General features: G+C 42.3%; 3 protein-coding genes across 11 annotated transcripts in view; all 3 read left to right on the top strand.

Annotated features, from left to right (window-relative positions):
* The window catches only part of itsn2a (intersectin 2a), a 347,088-nt gene that overhangs the window by 85,496 nt on the left and 242,873 nt on the right, over positions 1-18,719 (top strand). The window lies entirely within an intron of this gene.
* On the top strand, positions 823-10,599 carry gpatch2 (G patch domain containing 2). 3 transcript variants are annotated; one of them, XM_074614763.1, is made up of 10 exons: positions 823-1,013; positions 2,459-2,702; positions 3,497-4,044; positions 4,440-4,504; positions 4,783-4,980; positions 5,518-5,629; positions 6,548-6,587; positions 6,767-6,831; positions 7,055-7,143; positions 9,113-10,599. In XM_074614763.1, the coding sequence occupies exons 1-10, from the start codon at positions 964-966 to the stop codon at positions 9,280-9,282; spliced, it is 1,581 nt and encodes a 526-aa protein (XP_074470864.1). In that variant the 5' UTR covers positions 823-963; the 3' UTR covers positions 9,283-10,599. The 3 variants fall into 3 exon arrangements, with proteins under 3 accessions (XP_074470864.1, XP_074470862.1, XP_074470865.1); XM_074614761.1 differs by having other exon boundaries at positions 3,497-4,047; XM_074614764.1 differs by lacking the exon at positions 823-1,013 and adding an exon at positions 1,296-1,436 and having other exon boundaries at positions 3,497-4,047.
* Positions 12,323-18,719, top strand: part of LOC141755680 (estrogen-related receptor gamma-like) — a 31,921-nt gene continuing 25,524 nt past the window's right edge. Inside the window, exon 1 of the mRNA XM_074614767.1 lies at positions 12,323-12,464. The gene's annotated coding sequence lies outside the window, so the exon portion shown is untranslated. The remainder of the gene's footprint in view (positions 12,465-18,719) is intronic.

Here is an 18,719-nt window from a genome sequence, read left to right as displayed (position 1 = left end):
CACTTCCAGTGACCCTGTAATTAATATGACACTGTTGCCACTGATGTGTTTGACCTGGTGACCTTTGGTATATTTGATAGGCCAGCTGACTGCTTGCAACCACGGCATCCTCCTCTACAGCGAAGCCTTTTCAATAACAGTCTACACTGCACTCCAGTGGTCAAAAATGTAAATACATGGGGGACTTAGCGTTGCGTTCACTTGCTACATTTAAACTCCGATATATTAAGACATACCTAGGTTGTTACACTTCATGTGTCTTAGATTATAACTATATATATATCCAGAAACAAGATGCATCCTCTTTGTCATATTTCCTGTGATAAACAACGGTCTACTTTCATCAACTAACAGTGTTTGTAACAGTAACCATATATTTTACTCTATTTATATGCTTTTATTGTCTGATGTTGTTTTAACAGTTACCATATTTGTTTTTACTCTATCTACTTTTATTGTCTGTTGTTCTGTTTTAACAGTTACCATATATTTTACTTTATTTATATGCTTTTATTGTCTGATGTTCTGTTGTAACAGTTACCATATATTTTACTTTATTTATATGCTTTTATTGCCTGATGTTCTGTTGTAACAGTAACCATATCTTTTACTTTATTTATCTGCTTTTATTGTCTTGTGAAGCACTTTGTAACATCTGTTTTGAGAAGTGCTATATAAATAAATGTATTTTTATTATTATTATTATTATTATTATTATTATTATTATTATTATTATATTACTTGGCTAATGCTTGCTGTGCCCTCATGTCACAAAACGCCAGTTCCAAATGTTCCTGCAGCACATGAAGGCACCTCTTGATGCGTTCACTGTCCTCCTCTTGTCGCATATTGATCCAGCAGCTAGCTGATCGTTAGCTTTAGTGTGTTAGCATGGTGTCTGTGGTGTGTAACTGTTTGTCCGTAGTTTCTGGCTGAAGGTATCTGGCCTTTTGGAGGGCATTAATGTTCCGTGCAGCGAATCTAAAAACCATCGGCAAAGCGGGAACCGGCTGGTAGGTGAAGTCTGAAATCACTGTTACACTATTGTTCAACTCTAGCTAGAGAGCTGAAGCTAGCTATGCTAACTGGCTAGCTGTGCTAACTGGCTAGCTATGCTAACTGGCTAGCTGTGCTAACTGGCTAGCTATGCTAACTGGCTAGCTATGCTAACTCAACTGACGGGTAGTTCTTCGTTGTTTACTTTCGATGACAGCCGTTTAAATGACCACACTTTAAAGCTGTGATCTTAATGATAGATAGTTAATTATCTTCTTTTAGTGATAGTTTGTTATCTTGTAGTTAACTGTTTGTTGTTAGTTAACTAGCAAGCTAACGTTAGCTCATGAAGCTAATAACTAGCTACCTGAAGAAGAGTGATGTCAGTGCTAGTAACGACATTACAGGCTGTTAGATCAGACTTCTGGAGGTTTGTTAAGGTGAGTATTACTGCAATGAACTCAGTGGGTGTTGCATACAACTTTGCTCGACGTAAAAGAGATGAATAATGAGTAAAAAATGCGAATAATTATCTATCTATCTATCTATCTATCTATGTCTATTTAATGCCTGATACGACAATAAGATGAGATAAGATATAACTTTATTAATCCCGAAGGAAATTCTTGTGCCAGAGCTTGCTCAAAAATACAACCAAATAACAACAAGTTCAAGTGTATAAAATAAAAAAGTACTATTTCTAGCACCAGTGCCTAATAGAATAACAATTAAGTAAGATACATTTAGTAAAATGAGTAAATAAGATGAGATAAGTCAAATAAAAAAGGTAAAGTAAGCTAAAAAAACCCAGAAAAATAAGTAATATTGCACATGTTGGACATTAATATTGCACACAATGAACAGTGATATTGCACATGAGAATGTAAAAAGTAGTATTGCACATGATATTGATATTATATTTGTACTCAGTGTCTCCATGCACCCATATTGTCCTGCACACACACTGCTGATATAAATAAAACACAAGTTTGCATTCTTGAGTGCTTTTAATCTAAATCTGTAAAATAGTAAGTAAGTCAGTAAAGCTTTATTTATATAGCACCTTTTAAAACACACCATTACAAAGTGCTTCACACACAAGAAGAAACATCAATCAATGAAAAAAAACAAGGAAAAATTACAATATGACACACAGAAACAGTGAGAAACAGATCAAACAAAAACAAACACATGTGGATGAGGCCTATAGAAAGGCTTGCCTATAGAGATGGGTTTTTAGAAGCCGCTTAAAACAGTACAGAGATTCAGCAGCTCTAATAGATTTGGGGGGAGGTGATTCCAGAGAGTTTGGGCTAAGACAGAAAAGGCCCGATCACCTTTTGTTTTACAGTTTGAGCGGGGGATGGATAAAAGGCCGAGATTAGAGGATCGAAGTGTTCGATAGGTCGAATATGGAACAAGGAGATCAGCAATGTAACTCCTCTTTTTCCTCCACCTCAAGGCACTTTCGCCGGACGATGGACGAGCTTGTCCATGACCTGGTGTCAGCGCTCGAGGAGAGCTCTGAGCAAGCTGCCCGTGGTGGTTTTGGCGATGGAGGAGACCATGCGCTGGCCGTGGGCTGTCTGCTGAAGAGGCAGGCTCGGAAGAGGAGGGGCAGAAAGCGACGCTCGGACAACCCACACCCGCCTTGGGAGACCGGCCACCTCAGTGAGGGCTCAGAGTCCAGTGTGGAGGAACACAAGGTGAGATGAGTGGATGGAGGACAATCATTTGGTGGATACACAGACAGTTCTCCACCCAGGACCTGTCAGATAAAAATGGCCACACACCATCTGACAGGGCCTTGAGCAAAACACTTAAGACATTCTTAAGACATGTTGTTGTCTTGTACACCCTGTTCTTTTGAGCAGCGCAAAAAATGGGAAAACTTGCAAAAAAATATGTTGTCATTAGATTGAGCATGACGGATGGAATTGGTACTACTTTTTGTCCTACTTTGGGGTTAGCGAGGTAACTTCAGGTTTAACCCTGGGCTTTCCATCCTACAATGGTGGTTCACTTCTTGCCGGGGTAGATCGCCATGGTAACGTATGCTGCTCTGGAGCAGGCTATGTTCGAGATCACAGATCAGCTCGCGTAAAAGCACCGCCTACTGACTAATCAGTGCTTGGTGCGCGATTCGTAAGGTAATATTACACAAATAGTAAGAAGTTAAAGTCATAATCCAAAAACTGCCAAATGCAGGAAGGACAGCTGTCAAAAAATCGCAGACTGTGTGAATGTGTAAATGAACAGGTTCATAATATCACTGCCCCATCTAGAACACGATAGATCTGACTATAAGTAGCCTACATGTGTGTATTCCATTAAATTAATGTGCTGCTTGGATGTATTCTTATGGTGTGTATGTGTTATGAAACAGACTTGGCAGCAAATAAAAAAATAAATATGGCCTTATCAACATCCTCAAGTTTGCTTGTGTTTCTTAATTTAGCCTCCGAATCACTGCTGATATTTACCATGACGTTTGTTGCAGGACTACCGTGCCAGCACTGGGGGTGTCTCCGCTGCCAACAGCCATGCCCGTGACAACAGCGACTCGGATGAACAACTTGGCCCCAAACGGCGCTCTGTCTTAACAGCTGACACTGGACGGAGCAAGCGTCCGCTTTGGCCAGAGGACTTGGGCGGCCTCGGGTCCTCAGAGGGAACTCGCAGCCTCAGACGGAGACGAAAGGTCAAACGTATGGCCGTAGACCCACCTGCAGAACCAGAACCCCCCTCCTGCACCATGCTAGGGCCCCCACCAGTTCCCAAAGCCCGCGCTGGCGCCAGGCCGCACAGACTGGGCGCCGGCGAGGGCAGGGGTGCCATGGAGGTGTGTGGAGGTGTACTGCTAGGGCCAGGGGGAGGAAAGAACAGGGTGAAGAAGAGGAAAATGGCTCCCCACAGGCTGGGAATGGAGGCTACAGATGAAGGGGTGGTGGTGGAGAGTGAGGACCTCATTTCTTCTCCAACGGAAGGGTCCAAGGACAAAATGGAGTTGGAGGAGCAGAAGGGCTCGGATGAGGACATGAGTGACAGGTGGTTAGTGTTTTGACTTTTGTCTTTTTTATCCTCCGTGTTTCCAGATGTTGCAACTCCTCTTTCTCTGCTTCTGTATGCTGTATTTATGAGTGACACTGTAGGCCAATAGGTAAAGCTGGGTATCAAACATCAACACTTTTTTTCTGTATCTGTTGCATCGAGTATCAATAACATGGCATAGAATTTTTGATCAGTTTTATCATCTTGTTTACTAACTGATCGGAAAGTTCCTGATTTTTAAATTAAAATTTTGCTAATTTCAGACTAATGTTTTTTAGGCAGATGGCCTTTCATGGCTGCTTGTGTTTAGACAACATTTAAAAACCTTGGCTTCTGTTGTTTAATGGAAATACAGGGGTTTGCATTTCCATCTTCTACTCTTTCTTTTTCAGTGAGACCAGCAGTGTCAGTAACAGCAGTGATGGAGGCCTCTACACCAATGATGAGGGGAGGCAAGGTACATACTCGGATAGGTTTAAAACTATTGGTGAAAACTCAAAAGAAGTGTGACCTGATAATGATTGTTATGCCTTGGTTGTGGCTACTTTTTCAATTTTCTGTCTGCTGTTTTAAATGCCTATATGCACACTGCAGATGAATTGCTTTTAGATGAGGCTGAACACTCGCGTGAGCAAGTTCTCATGTCACATCAGGTGGTTTTATACAGGTGTAGCCACAGTAGAGCTTCCTTTTTATCAGTCCAAAACAACGGTCACATTTTCCTCTCTCTTCCAGCTGACGACGAGCAGAGCGACTGGTTCTATGAGGGCGATCCAGGCTCTGGTTCAGGGCCCGGAGGTGCGTGTGGGATAGCAGGAGTGGTTCCATGGTGGGAGAGGGACACGGGGTCAGAGGAGCTAGACCTAGCTGACCCGGTCTTCAACAGCATCCTCACTGGATCCTTCCCTCTCATGAGCTCTGGAGCACAGAGAGGTAGGCTGGAAAAAATCAGACGCTATACTTAAAAACAGCAGTGTCATTTTTTTTTTAGAAACTCAGACATACTATAATAAATGTCTTTTGAACGTGGCTCGTACAAATTTTGAGAATAAATGAAGATGATACAATGGGAGTGTATATGGTTAGATTAGGTACATACATTTTATAATGTAGTTGTTGTTGCAGTCTCACTCATGACCACTAGGAGGCAAACACTAATCAAGACAATGTTCAGCAGTATGAATATAAAATGCTGTTGTATAGTTAATATAGGGAATCTTCTAGCTACGGCTTTAGCAAGCAGGACTAAATAGAAAAAATCTATTATACATACCTGATCATTTTTGACATAAATATCCCAGTACCTCACAGAATACAGTCCATCCTCAGTGGCCACCTTATTGTGTACCAGTAGGCACAATGTGTTGAATCCCAAAGGACTGTGCTGCACGTAAATGTTAAAATGGTCAATCTAAACTTATCAGTTAAATAATGTCCTGAGTTTCATCGAACCCGTCCTGTGTTTGTCAGGGTTTCAGGCCAGGCTGAGTCGTCTCCATGGAAACCAGCAGGCGTCTCAGGCAGGCAGCTCCAGCCAAGGCTTCAACGACAGACTGGGAAGACAAGTCCAGGACTCCCACGAGTGAGTCCCCATCTTTTTTAAAGTTGCTATTAATTCTGACTGTTCCGCTATCTATCTTTTCAGTGTCTTTTCTTGTCCTTGTTGTTCATATTTTTATGCGTCGGCGCCGGCGACAGCCGTCGTCATGAATACGATATCTCAGGAACGCCTTGAGGGAATTTTTTTAAAGATTTTAGTACAAACGTCCACTTCGACGCGAGGATGAACCGATTTTCGTGGTCAAAGGTCAAAAGGTCAACGTCACTACAACCATGGCCATAACTCAAGAATTCATATGCTAATTATGACAATTTCGTACAAATGTTTAACAGGATTAAATGATGAAGTGATGACATTTTGGACAGACATGGATGTAAACTGCAACTTGACTGGTTGGCGGAGGCATACAACCGCAAGGCGGTAATTCTAGTTTCTTTTTAATATGCTCTTATAATTGTAGCACTTTGAGTTGAATTTTTTATTTAAGGAAAGGTGTTTGTACAAATAAAGTGTTTGAGACTGAGAAAAGTAGCGACTTGCAAGCCACTGTTTTCCTCTAAAATCAATTTAGATTTAATTGTCTTGTACACCAATTTGTTAGTTTGCAGACAGCAGGGTTAGATAAAACAAAAACATACAATTAAACGGTCTTAAATTAGTATAAAAGCAAAGTGAACTGGAACACAGATAATATGAAAATGATTGATTTCATCATTTTCATGTTACCGGTTCCACATTTGTCCTTAATCAATTAAAAGTATTAAACTCCAACTAAGTTCCTGCAGTCCAAATGAAAGTGAGGTTCCCCAGTTAAAGTCTAAAAGGTTCCTGCAAAAGTTTCTGTGATGGACAAGGGACATGATGATATAATAGTAGTCTGATTTCTGCTGCCTTGAGGGGAATTTGAGGGCCTTAATAACACTATTATGTCTCCAACAGGCCTTGGTTTAGCTCGGGCTCGAGGAGAGAACACGGACAGGTGAGCCATGTTTCTTTACCTCATTTTATTCCCTTCTCAAATGCAAAGTTTAGATCTATTACAAAGACCCATGTGGTTGCTCTTAAACACACTAGTGTTGTGTTATTGCAAAGCTGTCTTACTGACTGCTTGAGCATTAACTTTAGTTTTTCCTCTTCTTTCCCTCACTGCCACTTCAGTTGCATTGGGACCCACGGTCAGACAGAGGGCATCGGAGGAGCTGTTCAGTAAAAACAGCCAGCAGGTGAGAAAAAAACAGTTTAACTTAAAACACTAGTGATTTATGACCGAAACTAATTTCATTTAGTACCTGCTTTTATCTCTGCTGCAGTCTCATCGACGCAACTCCCCACTGGTTTCACATTGTTTAATGGTATTTTTCCTAAATGAAAAAAGTAGTTTCCAAGGTGTTGTTTGTGCTAAAACTAATGCTCCCATATTTTTGTCTTGCTTGGCTGGTTTTGCAGACAGACCAGCGGGCACCTCGGCTCTCTGTGTACAGGGGATGTCAAGCGGAGGCGAAAAGCAGCCCCCCTCGGTTCCGCCGCCCCCTCAGGTATTGGACCCAGCTACACCTGACGCACCATCTGGCACTTTTTATCAACTGCCCCCTTTTTTTATTGTATTCTTGGCTCTCACTTTCCTCGCCTGTTTTCCCTGCCCCTCTCGGTTGAGCTCAGTATGCTCACCAGCCTGCTTTTCCTTCTGTCTCGCACATAACACTGACGTAGACACGAGGGACCGGGATGAAAAATGAGGGTTTCACTACGCATTTTTAAAAGAATGAATTGAGAGAAGGGAGTCCCACATCCTTCATATTGCTCCCTCTCTCCTCCTCTCCCATTATTAAACCGTGCTTTAGCTCTTAACCCCCTTTCTTCCTAAGCTTCGTTGGACAAGAGTCAGCTGGCTAGCCATGCTGTCAGAGCAGAGATACTGGATTAACTCTTGGCTAGTAACACTTATGCATCACCCCCTCCCTCCCCCAGATCCCTCTCTTTACCTCTGGGCCAGTTGATGCTTCTGGAGGAGGAAGGACGAGGTGGCAAAGCCTAATACTGTTTGATCAAACTCCCATTATAATACATGTAGTCTGAAGGCCATTTTGATCCTGATTTAGACTACGACACCAGAACTGTTTGCACAATGGAGTACCAGCTTTTTCCTTTAGTTGTGCTCTCCGTTTCTTTATTCATCCCCCGACCCAACACATAACTAAGTTCAGCGATGCGTTGCAAATATCAAACACATTAGCTACTCTCTCCAGACAAGGGCGCACTGCTCAGGAACAGCAGGTGCCGACCTCGCAGCGGGGCGGAGGCAACAGAGGGCCTGCCAAATTCATGTCCTGACAATTTGGCTCGAACCCACCTGGGACTCAACCATCGTGTGTGTAAACGAGCGTGCGGCTTTGCCCTGTTCTTCCATACAAATCAAGACGGGATTAAAAGGGGTAATAGGTCGGCGTCTGTGACTAGACTGTGAACTTCCAGGAAGTCCGAGGACAAAGTGACCGGTCTGTTTGAGACAGACGTGGGCGTATTTTCCCCTCACTGGATGTAGTTTTATTTCAGGACTGGAAAATTTGTGGCGAAGCCGATTACATGATTACATTTCTATTATTCAAAGATGTATCGAAGGTGTTCAGAGGAGACAGGATCACAAATTAGTGAAGTTATTTTTAATTTATTTTCTTGATCGATTTAAGTGGCAGTAGGCAGAATATTTTTGGCATCATTGGGCAAAAATTCCATAATAACCTTTCAGCATATTGTAATGCAAGTGTTCTGAGAGATAACTAGACTTCTGCACCTCCTCATGGCTCTGTTTTCAGGCTTTAAAAAATCGACCAACTGGAACCATATTGTAGATATGTACTCTTACACACAAGCTGTTGATATCTCGCCTCTGCATCAGCAACGTTATGGCGTTATGTTTTCGGGTTGTCTGTCCGTCCCGTTCTCGTGAATGCCATATCTGAGAAACGCCTTGAGGGAAATGTCTTCAAATTTGGCATCCACTTGGACTGCAGGAAGAACTGATTAGAATTTGGAGGTCAAAGGTCAAGGTCACTGTGACTTCAGGTCCGTACCGTTCTCGTGAACGTGATATCTCAGGAACGCCTGGACGGAATTTACTTCAGATTTGGCCACTTGGACTCAAAGATGAACTGATAAGGTTTTAGTGGTCAAAGGTCACTGTGACCTCACATCCATCCCATTCTTGTGAATGCAATATATCTCAGGAACGCCTGGAGAGAATTTCTTCAAATTTGGCACAAACATCCATTTGGACTCGATTTTAGAATTTAGTGGTCAAAGCTCACTGTGACCTCACAAAACATGTTTTTAGCCATAACTCAAGAATTCATATGCTTAATGTGAGCATTTCACAGAAATGTCCAACAGGATAAAATCAAGAAGTGATGACATTTTGGACGGACGGATTGTAAACTGCAGCCAGTTGGCAGAGGCATATAACCACGAGGCGGTAATTCTAGTCTAACCTGTGACCTCTCTTTTCAGGAGTGGTCGGGGAGAACGCGCCTCCCATTCCCGACTCGAACATGGGGAGCCGCATGTTGCAGAGCATGGGCTGGAACCCGGGGATGGGCCTGGGACCAGAGGGCAGGGGCATCACCGAGCCCATTCGAGCCTCACAGAGACCCAAAGGCGCAGGTCTAGGATTCAACTGAACACCTGGTTTCTGGATCCTGAACCTGAAGCAGGCTGGGACAAGACTCCCCCCAAGAGCTACAAGAAGTGAGGGCTGATGAACTGCCGCTCAGGGCGATGAACGATAAAAAAGACGGTCCAAAATAATCCAGGCATGTGAGTCATAAGAAGGGAAGGAATGAGGCTTGTCCTAGCCAACAGTCTGTGATGAAAGAGAAACTTTCCCATATTGGGGAAACTGCAAGAAGCCTGGGATATCCACACACACACAGAGAGAGAGAGAGAGAATGAGAGGTGAAAGTGAAGGAAACCGAGCAGGAGAAAAGACAAACATGTCCTCTCAAGAAACTCCATGTTGGAGAAAATAAATGACATTGATGCCTCATTGTTAGTGTGTTATACTGAGCCAATGATGACAGTGTGGTTTGTTTTCAGTCGGCGGTAATGGTTAGTGAACGATCAAATGGTTTTGTCCGTTATTGCACAAGAATCAATGACTTTGAGTCGGCCATACCTCAAGATCCATTTTAGGTTCCTTTTTAAAGTAATGAAGTACACTGTACGGATGTGTGTTGGAATATATGAATCTCCCCCCCCCCCCCAACCCCATCTATTTATTGTTCATTTAATGGAAGAAGTCACGTCATCGGAATGTTTTTATCTATCCAAAAACAAAAAAAGATAAAAATCAAACCCATAATTTTCCCTTCATTTAGCACCATTGTGTATGCATGTGCTGCTGCGGGTTCTGCTCATGCTCACTAAGAAACAAAGTCTTGCCGACTCGCTTATTTTACGCAGTTTGTTTAGGTTTTATCCTGACAAATGTTTGTAGCAGACTGCAGTATTTAGCCTACTATAGCTATGCTCAATGACTTGACACACATTATGACAAAATGGCTATATGATTGTCACGGTTAAAAGCATCTCAGCGTCTCCACACAGGTTTGGAAATTCCAGTGAAAGAGGGAATTAATAAATGTAGCTCTTTTCAGTGTCCTCAGAAGAAAAAAATCCAGAAATATTGCTGTCATAATACACATATTGAAGGTCCAACATACCTTTGTTTCACAGGTGTTTTCACTTCTTTAGCTCGTGCAGGTCCTTTAAAAACAACAGAGGAAGCACTATTCTTTTTTTTTTTTAGACCCATTGTCATTTACTTAACTGTGATATTGTTTCTTGTGTTTATTTAGACTGTGGGGTAATAGCGTTTACCTGCAACCATAGATTGTCCTAAATACAGATTTGAAATTATTTTAAGTGAAGGTAGAGAGATTAAGGTCTAGAAAAACAAATGAAATTATGAATAAAAAAATATGCAGGAAGTTGTACTGTAACAATATTTGTTTCCTCTACTCTGTTGTTGTAACCATGGAGCGCCAGATGGATGGTCTTTTTCACCCCTCTAGGCCTGTTCAGAGAAGTGTGAGATGTCAGTGACGGAAACAAGTATTAAACTCAGAGACTGCCTAAACTATGTGGTAGTTGTTGTCCTGTGAGGCCAATCCCATCTCTCCTAAGGCTCATTTGATTATTACTTTTGACTAGAGTCAAATAATAATGTAATATTTAATCATATAAAAATATTTTGAGGAAAAAAATATCAGAATTTCAGAGATTCATAGTCATACATTTGCAAAACAAAAAAACACGATTTTTTGTTGTTGTCACGGAACACATCGCTTCACTTTACAAGGTCGGGTCAACCTCATCACTCCACAGCCGCCACCTCTAGCCATGTATTATGCCCGATAACGCAAATTCATTTTAATTCCACTAATTTCTGTAACGCAACTTGTGATTTTTAAGTTGTACTGGGCTCAATTTTAAAGCTAGAGGGAAGATACTGGCATCTTATGAAACTTGTTAAACTTAAGGAATCCATTGATACCAACCATCGTGCTAGGTTGTCGGAGAAGAGGATAAATAACTCTCCAAACTTAAGCTAAATTTTGGTGAGGAAAAACTGGCATGGCCATTTTCAAAGGGGTCCCCTTGACCTCTGACCTCAAGATATGTGAATGAAAACGGGTTCTATGGGTACCCACGAGTCTCCCCTTTACAGACATGCCCACTTTATGATAAGCACATTAACGCAGAATCATCATATTATCATAGGCATCTGAACTTTGAAGAGACATTGCCGTGAATTGGACCTATTCAGAAGAAAACAAAACACTGATTTGAGTTTGTTTTTTTTCTTGTAAATTGACGACTTTAATCTAAATTATTTAAAATTTGTCTCTGAATATTACCCCCCTCCTCCGGCTCCATAATTATTATTTGTTTAACCTACAATGGCCCTAATACGCCATTGTACAAAAACAAGGTCATTATTGTTGACATACATTTTTTTACTCAGTTAGAGGTTACTTATAGAAATGAACTGTAAAATCAAACCTGTTAAAAAAATATTTTTCAACTCCAGTGTTAGTGAATCTGATTCATGGCTACACATTAAACATTTGAGCCTCTCATCTCTGACATCCACTGATTAAATAACAAACCAGGAGAACTTTCTAGTCTTGATGTTTTCTTAGACAGCACAACGCACGGACACATTCGCAGCCTCTTTTTTAATCCATAACTACCCATAATAAGAACATGCCCTCTAAAATATTTCCAACTCGTATCAACACATGCATCACATTCACATGCTGACTCAACATCGCTGAAATATGATGCTCTCTCTCTGTCTCCATCCCTCCCTCTCTCTCTCTCTCTCTCTCTCTCTCCCATCTTTGCAAGGCTGCAATAGAAATCCCTCCTCTGTATCTATGGGAATACAGGAGCGCCGTGTGTCCTCTACCCTCCCCTCTACTCACCGCCTCCCTCTGCATATAAGGGAACGCTGGTTGGCCCCCCACCCCCTCCCCATCGCCACCCCCAACCCCCTCTTCTCTTAGACACACTTTCTGTCTGACACGCTCTCTCAGGACTCCCCTGCGAGCAAGCTAGGCAGGTAGGTAGGTAAACTCAGCACTGGATCAGAGTGAGACGCTGAGAGGAAGAGGGAGAGGGGGGAATGCGTGTGTGTTGGGAGAGAGTGTGTGTGTGTGTGTGTGTGCGCTGCTGCATCGCTGAGCTACAGAGACCGGAGGCGAGGAGAGCTGGAGCGTTTGTCCTTGAGACTGACTGACTGACTGACTGCAGCTGTAGAGCGGAGGACCAGCCATCCAGCCAGTGGATGAAACTGACAGTAAGTGCTGAGCAAAAAAGCAATAAGATGAGCGAATGGGAAGAAGTAAGCACAGGCTTTCTTTTAATTGGAGCAAATGGATCAATGTGTTTTTATTACTGTCTGCTTAGAAACAATCCAGTGTGGGGTTTGAATGGAAACAGAGGTGCGCACAATATAAATATGTGTGTGTGTGTGTGTGTGACCAGGTGAAGGTCTACTCTGCTCCCAGGTGAACTCATCTCTCAGGCTTTTTTATTGGCTCCCATTAATACTTGCTTTTCAACCTTGTGTGTGACTTTGGAAGCAGTTCAGCTATTCAGTTTGTCCGCAGCAGCGTCCACTGTGTCTTTATGTGTGTGTGTGTGTGTGTGTGTGTGTGGCGTCAAGAAAGATGTCAGTAAACATAGTGTACATCTCTTCAGCTCCTCTCTCCTCTTCCTCTGCTTTTTGCTTCTGTTGACCGATCGATAGTTGTGCATCTATAATTGGAAGTCATCGTTTATGGCGACCCTCCAAAAGCGAGTCATTATCATGTGTAATCTTGCAGAAAATTACATTTTGACTGGTGTACCTTGGCGTGGCCAGGAACCAGTGGGCTGTGCCGAGCAGGCTGGAGGATGACCGGAAGGTGGGGTTACTTTAGAAGAGGACTCCGAAAGATTGGAGAAAGGGTGGTGTAGGTATAGGATGAAAGAGAGAGGGGGGGGGGGGGGGGCAGGGTCATGAGGAAACAGGCGTGGTGGTGGTGTCACATTTTTGCCCCAAAAGCATGGAAATCCCAGCAGTAAGTGCATCAAGGTATGGCGACACTGTGTGAGGGATTAGAAAGAAGGAGGTGATGGAGTCAGAGAGAGATAGACTAGACGTGGTGCGAGACGGTGTCGTGATGCTCAGACCGGCTCACCTGTGGAGCCGCTGACAGGATGTGTTAGGCCACGTCAGAGGGGGTGGCTCTAGATGGACGGGGGAGATGGAAAGAAAAGCCAGAAGGCGAATACGTAAAGCTGTGGTAGACTTTTTTTTTTTTTTTTTTTTTTTTTTTAAAACCAGCATGACAGGATGGCTCTTTGTGTACGTCTGCGTTGATTTGTTTATTGTAGACATGCTGACAGCGAGCCAGAGGGCTAAATTTGCCACCTGTGGAGATAAAAGTGATATGATGAGATAGATGAGACGGCGTGCTGTTTTTTGTGTGTGTGTGTGTGGTTATGTGGAAGTGTGTATAATAGTTCCTGACATCAGCAGTAGGTGTGTGTGTGTGTGGTGCTGACTCTCAGGATTTGATGTGTGTGTGTTGGGCCCGCACCGGCGGCTCCTCACCTGAGACGGGTCTGGGAACCAGGTGTGTAGGATGTGCATGAACTCGGGCTGTCAGAGTTAACGCGATAACGCAAATTCATTTGAATTCCACTAATTTCTTTAACGCAACTTGTGATGTTTAGGTTGTACTGGGCTCAATTTTAAAGCTAGAGTGAAGATAGTGGCATCTTATGAAACTAGTAAACCTAAGGAGTCCATTGCTACCAACCATCGTGCCAGCTTGTCGGGGAAGAGGTTAAATAACGCTCCAAACTTAAGCTAAATTTTGGCGAGGCAAAACTGGCATGGCCATTTTCAAAGTCTCCCCTTGACCTCTGACCTCAAGATATGTGAATGAAAATGGGTTCTATGGGTACCCACGAGTCTCCCCTTGACAGACATGCCCACTTTATGATAATCACATGCAGTTTTGGGGCAAGTCATAGTCAAGTCAGCACACTGACACACTGACAGCTGTTGTTGCCTGTTGGGCTGCAGTTTGCCATGTTATGATTTGAGCATATTTGTTTATGCTAAATGCAGTACCTGTGAGGGTTTCTGGACAATATGTGTCATTGTTTTGTGTTGTTAAATGATTTCCAATAATAAATATACACATACATTTGCATAAATCAAGCATATTTGTTCGCTCCCATGTCGATAAGAGTATTAAATACTTGACAAATCTCCCTTTAAGGTACATTTTGAACAGATAAAAAAATGTGTTATTAATTTGAAGTTAATCCTGATTAACTATGGACAATCATGCGATTAATCGCGCTTAAATATTTGAATCGATTCACAGCCCTAGTATGAACTACATCTGCTCAAGTCAATTTAATTTTAAAAGTATTCACATCATTTACTCACGTAAACGTACCAATACTACAACGTAAAACCACTCCGTTACAAGTTAAAGTTAATGAGTTTGAGACCAGAGGCTGACCAGTTAATCCCATACAGTTTGTTGAGAATATGAAGGGGCCTTGCTGCAGTAATCCACATAATGTTGTTAGGATAGGCTTGGTTACATAATCGCCCCTAAGAACCTCCAGATGGGCACCTGCCAGAAAACAACATGACACGATGACTGGACGGGGCGGAAACAATGAAATGTACTTGACTCCGTAATCAGGGTAAACGTCAGCCACATTACAGCTCCATTAGAGTCCTTAACAATGCTTTTAAATAATCAGCCCTTATCAAGCCTGTGGTCAGTCAAAGGCAGGATGCTGCACACTGTAAAAAGCTGCTGTGAATGTCAAAGAAATCTGTCCACTAGGGGGCAGTCCAGCCAAGTTATTAGGGCATGTAAACCAGCTGTAAGAGCCTGTTTCTCTGAGCATTTACTCTCGAATATTCATCAAATGATCCCAAATTAGCCCTAATGAAATCCTGCCTGCCCGAGTGCCTTCCTGTGCATATATGTGTCCCAGCACTGACTCACTTCCTCCCCAGTGGGACCCGCAGGATGTCCAGATAAGTGAAAACCATTTAAAGACCATTGACCCTCCGAGGATCTAGCGGCAGCAGGTCTCAGCAGCTCTAAGTGACATTTCTATGGTTACGTTGCTTTAAGCTTCTCCCGGAGGCTTTCTAAGGTTTCTGGTGTGTGTGTGTGTGTGCATGTGACCTCTGATCCCTGTACAGTGCGCTCCGGATCAATACGATGAAACTGATCCTATTCCAATCTGTCACTCAATCCATCATTTTATGTATCATTTCCCTCCCATCCATCTATTTAAAAACTGTACAGCCTGCATGCAGAACAAAGCTCTTACATTTCTATATCATATTTCTATTTCTCTCATATTCTTCAGCTTAACTTCCTTTTTCTCGTTCTTCCTTTTTTACTTCCCCTCACTCCTTTTGTAAACCATTTAAGTGTCTGAGAGGTGCTGTGCCGCTGCAGCGAGACAATGGTGTTTGCACACAGTGTCAATAGTCTTTCCCTCTGTCTCAGTAATTGATGGATGACTGTGAGTCAGGCATAAACTAAGCAGATTACCCTCACTAGATCTGATGCTAATGTGTGTGTGTGGTGGGGGTTGGAGTTGCTGAGTGACTGTCCAGTTTTGGAAGTCAATCCGACAGCTGTCCCCGGAGGCTGAGATTTTTGGGTTTGCCGTGAGTTTTAGGGATGAGGAGAAAGGGCCTGAACACACATGTGCAAAGGGCGTCTGCTGCACTCGTACTTTTTGCTTTTCTTCTAGAGATGCATCTGGTGTGGGGTGGGGGTCAATAGCTGGCAGCTGGGCGCTCCGTTACAGGCGGCGTCCCTCCGGAGCAGCTATCGAGCTCCTGTCGTCGGTTTCGGCCTCAGTGGTGTAAAAATATTTCTGATGTTTAACTGCAGCCATGCGTATTCAATTTCATTTGCCGCACCGAGCTTGTTTCCGTTTCCTGTTATTTCTGGATTTAGTTTTGGTTCATATTGTTGTCCTCTTCGCTCAGTTTACTTGTCGTTCGTCTTCTGTGGTTTTTGTCATTTTTGTTGACATGTTTTTTATAAGTCCCTTAGGTTTTTATTTCATCTGAACTGTACAAGCTGCCTTTTCGTGCCTTTTTATTATTTATTTTTTTAACTTAATACATTTACATCCAGCAGGAGGTTTCAGTTGGTTTCAGTAACTCTAAAACTCATTTATAGTCCGACTGATGGTTGATTTTTGAGGCAAATACCGTTATTGATATTTCAATAACGGTATTTACGCTTTCAAAATAAACTTGTCAGTGCTCTCTGGTAGACAAGTTAGACTATGTAATGGAGACACTGTTTCTAAATTATCTTCAACATATCTTTGGCATTTCTGCCCAGCAATTTCTTTTTACTTATTGACCGACATATACCAATATATCTATATAACATTTGCTGGTATATTGGCATGGAATGTTTATCGGTCTATAAAAAAATCCCCCAAAATGTATTGTGCAATCTGAATTAGACACTTAATTGATTAGTCGATCGACAGAAAATATATCAACAGCAATAATAAAGCTGCACTTACGAAAGCAAACAGGGAAGAAAAAGCTTCTCAGATGTGAGGATACGCTGCTTCTCTCTGCTTCATATCGTTTTAAATGGAACACAATTGAGTTTTGGACTGTAATTTGGACAAAACAAGCAAACTGAAGATGTTACTTTGGATTTTGGGAACTTGTGAGAGGCATTTTTAATCAGAAACCAATCAAATAAAACAAGACTACAAGTCTACCACCATGACAGCAGCTTTGCACAGCTGTGCTTTGACGTAAACACTAACATACTCGCAATGACAACGCTAACATGCTGATGTTATCAGGTAGCCTAATGTTAACCATCTCTGTTTTCCAATACCCACACTACTGTACTATTTAGTTTGCCAGAAAAAGATTTAGTAAGTCCCAATACATAGTATGTTAAACGCAGTATGCCAAAAATACCAGGATGTCCTACTACATCTGGTCACATTTCACAGTATGCAAGCCAGCATACTTTTCTGGCTAATTTCCGACCCACAATCCTCTGCGCAGCGGAGGGTCAAAGTTCAAGGCGCAATGTTATGACGAAGTAGAATGTCCCAATTGTACGCATACCACATGCAACAGTACGTACTTTGTAAGGGCAGCTGCAGTATGTACTAAAACATTTGCTAATTAGCACTAAACACAAAGTAGAGCAGTGGCTATTTAGTCACAAACCAAAGTACTGGACATTAAAATCTTGACATAATGATGGCGCCAGATGAAAATTTAAGGGATCACCAAAGTTATTACAATTCATCCTGGAAACCGAAATGGTGGACCAACCAGCCGACAGACCTACAATGCCATTCCTAAAGCCACGCTGCTTGATAGCTTATTTGACTTCGTAATCATTATTTGCAATCTGAATTTATTCTGAACCTCTTTGTTGATAACCATTCAATCAACCGATTAAGTTTGATTACTTCTTTTCAGTCTGTAACCTTTTGATTTAGTACATTACCTGAAATGACATCAACCTTTGACGCATATAGCCACTGTAAAGTGAAACAAAACGATCTTGTACAGTGGTACACACTAATGAGTAGATTATCAGAAAAAATAAACTACTCAGGTGCTTCAAGTGGTTCGCTCGACGCCACTCTGGCTTCACTCAAGTGTGCCTCGCTATTGTTGTGGTGCGTCTCAAGACCACTCAGCCGGTGCCAAGCAAAATATCAACCATTGATAAAATGATTAATCTCAAGTTTTGATTTCAGCCTGAATACGTGAAAACACTCCTCAGCTTTGTTTGAGCAAATAAAGAATCCATTGACGGCAGCTGCCAAACTAAATGCCACCGAGCGATAAGAGCCACTTCGCTTTAACGTCAACATTCAATTTCCTAAATGGTTTATAAAAGATAATTTCTCGGTGTAGATAATTTTTTATGTGACACATTAACTTTAGAAGATTTGATACGATAGTAACACTCAGTGTCTGGCTTTTTGTATTTTATGGCTGAGATAAAATTATGTACCATTAGAAATCACGCTCTCTTTATCTTTTTATTGGTTTCCATACACTCCTTTGTGTTTGCATGTGCCTGCGTTCGTATGTTTGCTTAACACGTGCTGCTGCGTGTCTGTGTGTAGCGGCTGCCGTGTTTCTGTTGGCGAGTCCGTTTCATGTGGTGCGTAATGAGATAAGGCCCACTCCATGCAGTCTGCTGTCTGGCCCTTTATCTGAGCAACAGATTAGCGCAGGTGATTTCATTCCTGTGGAGGTTGGTTAGGCGGGGGTCAGCTCGGAGCACGAGCGCAACGTCAGGTCGACCAGACGGAAAGAGACAGGCTGAGACTGACATGAAAAGAGCAGAAATTCTGAGGTTTACGTGCACCAAACTCCCTTTGACATCTGTGCAATTTTGATGCTATTTCAAACTGTAATCATGTGGGGAATGTTTTGGCTTATTCTTCCATCACTGTCTGTTAAAAGACACACATTTTCAGCAAGTTTTTTTTTATATTA

This window comes from Sebastes fasciatus, chromosome 18 (assembly GCF_043250625.1).
Source record: "Sebastes fasciatus isolate fSebFas1 chromosome 18, fSebFas1.pri, whole genome shotgun sequence".
NCBI classification, from domain to species: domain Eukaryota; kingdom Metazoa; phylum Chordata; class Actinopteri; order Perciformes; family Sebastidae; genus Sebastes; species Sebastes fasciatus.
This window is presented reverse-complemented; position numbering and strand designations above follow the sequence as displayed.

Bases quoted from the DNA above. Each gene is read 5' to 3' on its own strand.
- gpatch2 (XM_074614761.1), top strand. From the start codon at position 964: ATGTTCCGTGCAGCGAATCTAAAAACCATCGGCAAAGCGGGAACCGGC. The intron at 4,505-4,782 runs GTACATACTCGG...TCTCTCTTCCAG, and splicing joins CAATGATGAGGGGAGGCAAG to CTGACGACGAGCAGAGCGAC. The intron at 4,981-5,517 runs GTAGGCTGGAAA...TGTGTTTGTCAG, and splicing joins GAGCTCTGGAGCACAGAGAG to GGTTTCAGGCCAGGCTGAGT.